This window comes from Plutella xylostella, chromosome 25 (assembly GCF_932276165.1).
Source record: "Plutella xylostella chromosome 25, ilPluXylo3.1, whole genome shotgun sequence".
Classification (NCBI taxonomy): Eukaryota; Metazoa; Arthropoda; class Insecta; order Lepidoptera; family Plutellidae; genus Plutella; species Plutella xylostella.
In genome coordinates, this window is record NC_064005.1 from 2,617,205 (window position 1) to 2,627,676 (window position 10,472).

General features: G+C 43.1%; 2 protein-coding genes across 2 annotated transcripts; both read left to right on the plus strand.

The window, feature by feature from the left end:
• Positions 1 to 1,321: 1,321 nt before the first annotated feature.
• Positions 1,322 to 5,425, plus strand: LOC119691009 (protein distal antenna). Its single transcript, XM_038107238.2, has 2 exons — positions 1,322 to 1,559; positions 3,082 to 5,425. The coding sequence occupies exons 1-2, from the start codon at positions 1,498 to 1,500 to the stop codon at positions 4,382 to 4,384; spliced, it is 1,365 nt and encodes a 454-aa protein (XP_037963166.2). The 5' UTR covers positions 1,322 to 1,497; the 3' UTR covers positions 4,385 to 5,425.
• Positions 5,426 to 7,224: 1,799 nt separating this feature from the next.
• LOC105380559 (calcineurin B homologous protein 1) lies at positions 7,225 to 10,395 on the plus strand. The gene is made up of 4 exons (XM_011550140.3): positions 7,225 to 7,624; positions 7,822 to 8,085; positions 8,324 to 8,417; positions 8,858 to 10,395. The coding sequence occupies exons 1-4, from the start codon at positions 7,558 to 7,560 to the stop codon at positions 9,000 to 9,002; spliced, it is 570 nt and encodes a 189-aa protein (XP_011548442.1). The 5' UTR covers positions 7,225 to 7,557; the 3' UTR covers positions 9,003 to 10,395.
• The last annotated feature ends 77 nt before the right edge of the window (positions 10,396 to 10,472 follow it).

Genomic DNA, 10,472 nt, shown 5'->3' on the forward strand with positions numbered 1-10,472 from the left:
TCAGCACTATCATAGCTCCTAAAATATTAACAAGTTTTATTTCCATGAGTACCCATAAGCATTTTGCGCTTAGAATAAAGTCATATGCCCTGAACTTATTTACCAAATAGTTATTCCCACAAGCATAACCAGAATATCACCGCGATCCTCGTAAACACGTATTACACATACACGTTTTCGGACCTGGACTTCCGTTTTTATGTTTTTTCAGCGTGTCGGCTGAAACGTGTCTGACTGGCCGGGGCTGGCGAGGTCACCGCGGGACCTTCGCGCTCCGAGCGTCGGCCTGGTGGGGGCTGGCGGGGGCTGGCGGGGGCTCGGTGAGTGCCACTGCGACAAACACCGCAGAGGACTGTCACGAAGATACATATCTGCACATATTGCGTTTGCTATTAAACATTAAACCCCCGCTAAACCTAAAAACTAACTGAAAATACAAATACAAGTATATTTCATAATTATGTTTTGTTTTGGAACCCAAATTGAGCTTTTTCAGAAAGCTCATATTAGCTCATATTAGTTTTAGCTAGAATATAATGGAATTGAAGAATCAAGTTTATCTTATGGTTAAGATTGCTTTAATTACTTAGTAAGTAGAAAGGTAGTTTAATAAAAAAAATCATGCTGGTTGTAGCTTTAAGCACCTATGTCGGTCCCGCGGGTAACTTAATCTATTAGCTTTCTAGGGTTATTCCCGGGATCGCTGTTATTTAAATCGGCGATGTATTTATGAACTAAAATGTTAAGTATTTCAGCTCAATCTCGCCATATTAATTTATGGCACACATTCGTATTATGATTAGAATGAATACACATATAATCACTAATGTTTTTGTTGATGAAATTAGTTTTCATATTATATTGTAGAAAGCAACATTCAGTAATAAAAGCTTCCTTTTGCTTCCCAGCGAAAATTTAATCAAAACGAAGACGGCAACTATCGATAGCGGCTGAATATTTCATAAAACATTCCAAGTTGTTGTCGAGTTGTCGCGCGGCGTTACCGAGTTGCCACTTCGCAACTTGTGCGGCCGCGGCGCCCAACGACCGAATCTCACCCGCAACTCAGATAATCTAATCTAACTTTCATTATTTATTTACAACTCTTATAAAATTGGGGGCGGCACTAATTAGACGCACGAACTTTAGCAACTTGGAGGTCGGGTGCGTAGTTGGAAGTTGTTGCAAGTCGCGCCGCGAAACTTTCGGCTGAGGAATTAATTGCGATAATAAAGTGCGGGGGCCGGCGTCGCGGCGGGGGGCGCGGCCGGGGGGATGTCACGGCCGGGGGGACGCGGCGGGCGGCGGGGGGGGCGGCCGGACGGACGGACACAAAGGAGACGCGGCCGGTCGCGGCCCGCGGCCTTATCACGGCACAGTCGCGCCGCGCCCGCCGCCGCGAACACAGCACGTCGCCGCTCTCTCCCGCGTCTAGTCTATACGTGCCCAGGACCGAGGTCCGCTGTTCCTCCTGCCAGTGCTAGTGCCGAAGTGTGGATGTGTGACGCCATCATCGCCGACCTGTCGGACATAGTCAGCGGCGCGCACGTGCCCCGCAAGTAAGTGCACAGTTGTTGTGTTGTTGTGAACTTGTGACGCACCGGCGAGTGCAGGCTTCAGTTACATGTGTTTACAGAACTTGTTAGACGACAATAGGGAAAGTTTCAGAATTGTTTCAGTGGTGCAGTAGGCCAATGCTGATGTTGTAGTGCATAAATAATAAGTGGGTACTTTTAAACAGTTCCGTTATAGGCTTATTAAAACTCTAGTTCTTATGTTTACTCGCAAAAAGTGGTTAAAGTAGCCGAAATGAAGTTTTTTATAAAAATAAAGACTCGATTAAAAGTTATCTAAATCACGAATACGCCAAAAAATAAGATATTTTACCGTTTTTAAAGTAATAATTTTGCCAATTTTATGAAATATTGTTATAAAAGTCATAACTAATTTTGCAGCTCGTAGCATCTTATGTACAGCCCCTTGCTACGGCGTAGCTGCGTAGCAAAAGAAAGTTTAATTTTCCAAAAACTTTCTTCATTCATCAAAACATAACTATTGTTTATTCTATGTTCTTGAAATGTACATGTAGTATATTATGTAGTTGGTATAATAAAAAATCGTAAAGATGCTTTTATCTTATGCATAATTTATTTATAATCCAGATTCATAAAATATAAATGATTTGAATTCCATAACAGAGGTTACAGAGGTAGCTAATAAAGGTAGTAAATGTAAATATAATCACGCAAAAAGTAGTATTAATCATATAAATTCACCATAATCTGAATTTATCGGTGATATAATTTTATTGTCTAATAAAAAAACAAATTAATGAAACTGCCATGATCGATGGCCCATTTCCGCGGAAAATTGTAATGATGAGTAAATTTGTATATAATTATAGTTATTAAAATAATATTCAAGTTTCCCAATAACAACACTACCATGTTTCTCGACTAAACATGTTTTATTGTAAAGCCACAATCATAAACAGCACAAACATCGCCAGGCCCGCCTAGTGGCGCCATCTAGCGCTGACCGAGTGAGCGGCCTCGCTGCAAAGTCACCGAGTCAATGACCCCTGCAACTTTTGCCGCTCGCTTGTCGTAGGTCATAATTTTATGTCTTCTTTTTGTTTATCTTTTCGCAACTTTATAGCCGACACTTGCGATAAAACACGCACCCGATTACTGAAGTTACGCGTTGGTAATTAAGGTTTTATTCTTCAGGGAGTTTCGGTTGGTACTTGGTGTTGGACCTTTTCAGCGGAGAGGTTGAATGGCCGGCTGATCGCTCCGTGTTGTTTGTGTGATTGACGCGGCGGCGGCGGCGGCGGCGGTCGCAGTGAACTCTGTGTCATCACCGCTTCTCAGCTCATTAGCGTGTAGCCGCTAATTAGGTATTTCGCGTTCGAAATAATCGCTCGAGCCAAAACTTTATTTTTGTAACGGATACGCTCTTTAACGAATATAGTCGGGATACTAATGCATCTTTTACATTTCAGGATTACTTCTGCACATTATATTGTGTAATTTAGTACCGTTAGCAATAAAATTAACATAGTGTCTCGTGTTGTTACAGATCTGGTGGCGGCGCGATGTCGAGCAAGGGCAAGCGCCCCATGCGCGCGCTGACGGCCGGAGACAAGATCGAGGCCATCCAGCGCGTCAACGACGGCGAGTCCAAGGCGTCCGTGGCGCGCGACATCGGTGTGCCCGAGAGCACCCTCCGCGGCTGGTGCAAGAACGAGGACAAGCTGCGCTACATGTCGTCCCGCCGCTCCTCGCCCGACACTGACGCCAGCGACGAGCCGGCCAAGCGCGCGCGCACCGAGTCCCCCCCCGCGCCGCCCAGCCCGCCCGCCGCCGCGCCCCCGCCCGCCGAGCCCGTGGAGCTCACCACGCGCCGCGACCCCGCGCCCGCCGCGCCCCCCGCCCCGCGCCGCCACGACCCCGGCGCCAGCGCCTCCATGTCCGCCATCAGCCCGCTGTCCGGCCTCGCGCATCTTGCGCCGCAGCTGTCCCACTCGCACCTCGGCCTCAGCTTCAACGAGATCGCCACCAACCTGAGCCTGCTGGCGCAGCTCAACCCCGCGCTGTCGCTGGCGGGCGGCGCGGCGCCGGCGCGCGCGCTGCGCTCCGTGCGCTCGCCCAAGCCCGCGCCCGCCGCGCTCAACCTTAGCGACAAGCGCAAGCACCACGACCACCACGCGCACCGCAAGCCCAAGGACCCCGTCGACGACACGCTCTGGTACTGGCTCAAGACGCAGCAGGCCATGCTGGACCTGTCGCAGGCGCAGGCCGCCCCCGCGCCGCCCGCGCCCGCCCCCGCCGCGCCCACCGCGCACGACTACAACCGCAACTCCTGGCTGTGGCAGTACTACAAGCAGTTCGGCGGCGCGCTGCCCCCGCCCGACGACAAGCTCAAGCCGGCGGCGCAGGTGCCCGCGCAGCTGCCGCGCGACAAGACCAACGAGAACATCCTGTACTCGCAGCTCGTGAAGGGCAAGGGCGAGGAGGGCGCGACCCCGGCCGGCGAGGGCGCGCGCGGCGCGGGCGACGCCCCCGAGCACAAGGAGCCTGCCAGTGCGGAGGCGCGCGGTGGCGCCAAGGCGCGCACGGTGCTGGACAGCCTGCTGTTCCACAACAACAACAACTCGCTGGCGGCGGCGGCGGGCGGCGAGGGCGACGCGCGCGAGGCGCTGGAGCACGGCGACAAGTTCCTGGCGTGGCTGGAGGCGAGCGGCGACCCCGCCGTGACCCGCATGCACCTGCACCAGCTGCGCGCGCTGCTGCACAACCTGCGCGCGCGCCGCGCCCCCCCGCCGCCCGCGCCCGCGCCGCCCGCGCCCGCGCCGCCCCTCGCGCCCGCCCAGCGCAAGTAGGCGGCCCACACGCCACTCGAGACCTACAGGGATTACTTCAATTATTGTAAATAGTAATTTATATCGTCGCCAGTAAGCGTTCACTTGTGATATGTGTAGCCAAAATTGCGTAATTTCTTTGTTCTAAAAGAAAAGCTATGCGTTATTTTCCTCTAGTGTTAAGACTAAGCGGTAGAGTATATTTATTGTTCCGATCGTTCCCGCGCTCCGCGCACCCGCGCCCCCGAGCACGCTTGTCAAGTTTAATAGATGATCTGTTTATGTATCAAATGTTAGGTGCATAGTTCTATGGAAATATTTTAACTTAGCCGATCGGTGTTTCTGTTCTTGCGCACTGATGTTACGATATTGTAGTTAGGATCGGGTACTGTCCGCTGTATGTTGCCATAATGATGTCGATTACATTCCTAGTTGTACCCGCGGTAGGTATACTTGGACCCTATGTTCTACCTCAAGCCGGGCGTGGGCGGCGCCCCCGCGTCCACTGGCTGCGGCGCGCCCCCGCGTCCACTGCGTCCACTCGCTCACGGTGACAGTAAGTTAAGGGCTGGTGCACGCCGTGTCATTGTTTTCTATTGCTCAGTATTTTATATGATAGATATTCTCGATGTCACTCGGAATTGTATAATACGTTAACGTTAACAGTTAAGGAAACTGTGATCAAAATTATAAATTATTGAGAGATTTTTAATAATGTAAGTACATTCCTAATTAATAGAGTGTTATTGAGGTGAGGCTGAAGAGATTGTCCAGACTATAGAGACCTCCGAGCGCCGAGCGGTGCGCAACAAGTACCTAGTAGATAATTTATTCGAGAGTTCAAAGTCTTATTGTCTCCTCCGCATTTGCAATGTGAAAACTGCACTTTCGTTGCATTTCGTATGAAAATCCGTCTCTGCGGTCATGGAGGCTTATCTTCGAGAGATGATATTTTGTACAAAATTGATACCTAATTGGAAATTATTACAAATAATTCTCTTAATATTAAAACAGAGTTTGTGATCTCGAAATGTTGATTGATTATATTTGATTGATCCTTAATGAACTGAGTTTTATTTTCTTATCCATATCCATATTATCCATATCCATCACACAACAAATAATAACCTAACTATCCTAAATCAAAACGAAACCATTTCAACTGAATCCACTGTAACAACCACCTGTATGACTCCCATACTAACTAAATCAAAACAACGAGGGATACGGTATAGCTCTGTCACTATTCAGACACATGATGCAATTCTAAAGCGATCACACTAAAATTTGATTGAATTACCTGCATTGGTTGCAAGTTAAGGTGGCTTTGACCGGTACATCACATCCTGCTTCTAATAGGAAATTTCATTGCCAAGTATCGATGACCAATACATAAGTCTTAGTTTTGAAACAGAACAACATAATATACAATCATACAGCCTTGACCGAGAAGAAAGTAAAGTAAAATTACTGTTTTGATTGTAACGAATTTAAAACTTTTAGTACAGTGCTGCCATCTATTGTTCAGTAGACAATTATAAAACGCCATCTATTGGCAAGTAGCAAATCAGGATTTTTTTATCGTTCCTTAATTTCTTCATATTTCATAACGATTTTGAATATGATTATGATACAGTACTCACGTGTAACATCGGCTTGGACAATGGCTCATAATCGAAATAATCAGCCACCAAAGAAGCAACGCCTTGCCAAGTGTTCGTATCAGCAAAACACAGCTTCGTCGGCCTTATAGTCGTACACACCATTTTCTATTAAGGAAAATAAATACGTACTTTATATTAGATACTCTAAACTATTTTAACAGTTGTAACCATAAATAACTTAGGTAACTGCAGTGATTAACAAACTTATTACTTTTCAGTTTTGAATGTGACTGAAATGATCTATCAACGCCATCTCTACTTAATTGACTAGTACTAAAGTTTAAAAAGTACATTTTCATCAAAAAGTGTTAATTTACCTGTAAACCACATTCATTTGGAGCCTCTAATAACAACGGCAAGCGGTTCTTGAAATGAAAATGATACTGTCGGCGAAAGTTTTCAGCATATGCCAACAGAAGCCTTTCTTTCTTACTGTTTGTATAATAACTTTTTGGAAAGCACGACCTTGGCTCAAATACAGGCTCAGATATTTCGGGCCAGCATAAATTTACTATTCCAAGTTCGTAAATAACATTGTTCAATGCCTCTATAGTTAATGGCTCCTTTACATCTTTCTGTGCAAAGATCTTTGGCGGAATTTCATCGATTTGAAACTCCTCTGGCAGCTTTTCGAACTCTTCACTCTGTGCACTCTCATCATTTGCTTCCAACACTGGATCCAATACATCTAACTCTGAAATCTTTTTATCCTGCGCAATCTCGGAATTTATCCTTGAACCTATAACGACACTCATAGTAGGTACACTAAACTTCGGTTATATTTAAATTTATTTATTGAACGTTAATGGTAAATAATATTACTTATGAACAAATCAAATCAAAGGTAAACAAATTATTTTTATAGTGCCTGAAACTTCAGTCACAATATTTCAGTTTCCAAGCAACTCAGAAACTTCAGCCGCAAAACATCGAATAAGTAAACAAAACGCGTGAAACATTTAATCAACAGGCATCACCGGAAATGGTTTTTTATTTTTGTAAGCTAGTAACACAATGAATTTCATTGAAAATGTTCGAAACATAGTATCACTTTCCAAAAAACTAAGACAAACATTTAAAAGTATTAGAATACTTAGAATAAGGATTTGTATTTGTCACGGTAGCGGCGGCGGCGATTGAGTGTGCAGCCTGAGACAGCTGACGATGGTCAACCAACTGTCATCTGTCAGTGTCGATAGATCGTACTTTTTGTGATTGTGTCATTTTCCTTTCGCTCGTCGTTGCATTTTATACTTTCCGTATCTTTATCATGTACCATTCCAAAGGTCGTACAAACCATAAAAACAAACCTTTGCAATAGACACTGCCACTTTTGTTTGTTGAACCATCTAGTTCGATTATTTTTACTCAGTAATAAAATCCTGCCTACTTATACCGAACACCGTGTGTGACTGAACTGAGTGTAAAATCAATTATTTTTATCGTTTAGTTGGATTGCAGTGCTTGTAATATCACCTTTAAACGGTGCCACCTAAATACGGACAGAATATACAGTGATATCCTACCAAAATGGGAAATAAGTCGTCTTTGTTACTGAGGGAAGAAGAAATTGCGCAAATTCAAGAAGAAACAGGATGTAAGCACACTTTATTAAACCACTTTTATCTGAGCTTAGTTATAATATCAAGACGTATACTTATTATTTACACCACATTCTTAGAGGTCAGAGTTCTGTAGATATTCTAGATATGGTTGCATTCAGATTATGAAACAAAACATCATTATAAAACCATTAATAATAGCTCAAAATAACCCTCTTCCTTCATTTTATAGTCACACCAAACCAAATAGAGCGCCTGTACTCGCGCTTCACATCACTGGACAAGAATGACTGTGGCACTCTGTCTCGGGAAGATTTCCTCCGCATCCCCGAGCTCGCCATCAACCCTCTGAGTGAGAGGATTGTGCACTCCTTCTTCGCGGAGAGTCACGACGACCGAGTCAACTTCCTGCAGTTCATGAGGGTGCTGGCTCACTTCCGGCCCATTAGGAAAAACAGGGAGAACAAGCTGAATAGCCGGGAGGAAAAGCTCAGATGTAAGTACAGTATACAGTCATATAATCATCATTAAGAGTGAACAAATGTTTTAAAACTTAATTTGGGATAAAAGGTTTGTGGAGATGTAAAGGAAGCATCCCCCCTGCAAAGGGAGGATCCTGGGACCAGGTCTGGTGGTGTGGCTTGGCAGTCAGCACACTATGATTACCATTGGGTATTTATGTTGGTATTTCATTACAAATTTTAACAACAAATATTTTTGTATTCACATTACAGTTGCATTCTCCATGTATGACCTGGACAATGATGGCAAGATCTCCAGGGACGAGCTGCTCGCCATTCTACACATGATGGTCGGAGTCAATATCAGGTATTGTGTTATGATTGCTATACCAAGTAAAAACTTTTGGTGGATTCCAAACTCATTTTTTCGTAACATGGTATTGGAGAATAGGCTGGATAGTTATTTTCAAGCCAGAAGAAACAAGAGAATAAAGTAGCAGTTCCCAAATTAATTTCCCTGATACTGATCGGAAAAATCACATTTTTTTTATGTAACCCTTGCTTCGGCCTTGAAACCATTACACCTATACATACATATACACCTACTTGTGAGTTGTGCTACAAACAAGCGATTGCGCGGAGGCTATGATAATTATGGTAATCTTATATGGGGAAATGATATAAATCCAGCAACCTAGGCTTTATCACAACTGAAAGCGAAGTAAAAGTGCAATTCATAAGACCACATATTTTGAGAAGGATTGTAATTTAAACAATAACCACAACTACTTATTTAATTCTTCTCAGCGAAGAGCAACTGACCAGCATAGCTGAACGCACAATACTGGAGGCGGACACCAACAACGACCAGATGATCTGCTTCGAGGAGTTCTGCCGCGCGCTGGAGCGCACCGACGTGGAGCAGAAGATGTCCATCAGGTTCCTCAACTGACCTGCCGACTGGGCGGCCAACTTCGCGAATGTGCTGTAGGGGTCCACTGCCGCCGTCAACGGGACGAATGTGTGAATGGGTGGAGTTAATGATGAAAATGGGGTGTTTCGGGTTAACTAAATTGTTTAACTAACCGCCCAAGTGCGATTCGGACTATACTTCTATTATCTATAAATTGTACTTAAATGTTAAATTAAATTGTTTGTCGTATTTGTATGAATATATAGTTAAATTTCTTGTTGGGCTAAAAGAAGTTAAGAGTGATTTGATATATTTACTATGGCTGGCCTGTCGAAATGTACACATTCAAGTCCATGTTATAAACTAGGTAAAGTATAAGAAAACCAAATTATCTTATCTGGTGGCAGCTGGCGTATGCATTTAGGTCATTCTTCCAGCAGTTAGTTATACTATAATCAGATTTTGAGTCTTGGTGACGGCCGCAGTGGATAAACGCGATTAGGTTACTTATTCGAGGCTTATGTTTTTAATGGTAATTTTAAGCTTGGAGTAGTTAAGTTGCCTTTACGAGTACTACGTGAGGGTTGAGGCTGTTAAAAGGAATACAAATGGTTGAAAAAGGTCCAGCCACACATCCAATAACTCTCGTGAAATTTCAGTTCCCCTAGTTTCTGAGATAATTTTAATGGCATATTTCGATATTTCATGTTTCTCACTAATATAATAGTGCTTTTTACTAGTTGAATATCAATTTAATATTCTATGTTCTCTGTTTCTACCTGTTCATTGTAGAAAGGGCGGTTGTTGGGAAAGTGATTGGAGGAGTGGCTTACCAGTGTTATAATTATAATTCGTGGGACAATAAAAACTTGTATTTATGAGCATTTCTTGGTGAAAAATATTGTGTCCATTGTCAATGTACAATCAATTATTTAATTTTATATGTTGACTTTCGAGTTTTTTTATCAGCATTCTATCACACTTGGCAATAAGATGATTAGGTATTGCTTTATATTTTGTGATTACAATAATGTTTTATGATTTGTGATAATTTAATTGGTATTTATTTAAGATATAATTTGGGTTAAGAATGTATTTTTTATCGTTTGTAAGATTCGGGTGATATTATTTTCTTGATATTATATCAAATGTTACCATTGCTGGTTTATGTATTATGTACATTAATATAGTGCAATGTCAGCTAAAGTTAACTAAATAAACGTTTTGGTTGCATTGAAAAATCTAGGAATTTAATATGATAGATATTAGAGAGGTTAAATAAATGTGTAACATTATGCTCTCTCCTAGATTTTATTTTTTTACTAGTTGATGTAAATGTACTGAAAATCATTGTTTCATTTGTTCGTATTGTATGAATATGTATATAGATACTTAGTAGATAATATATGTAATAAATTATATTATTAATAAAGTATCTGTTTCATTAGTTCTCAAATACATCTCACGCAAAAAAATCAAACAGACATTGGAAACATACTTAAGTAAAGT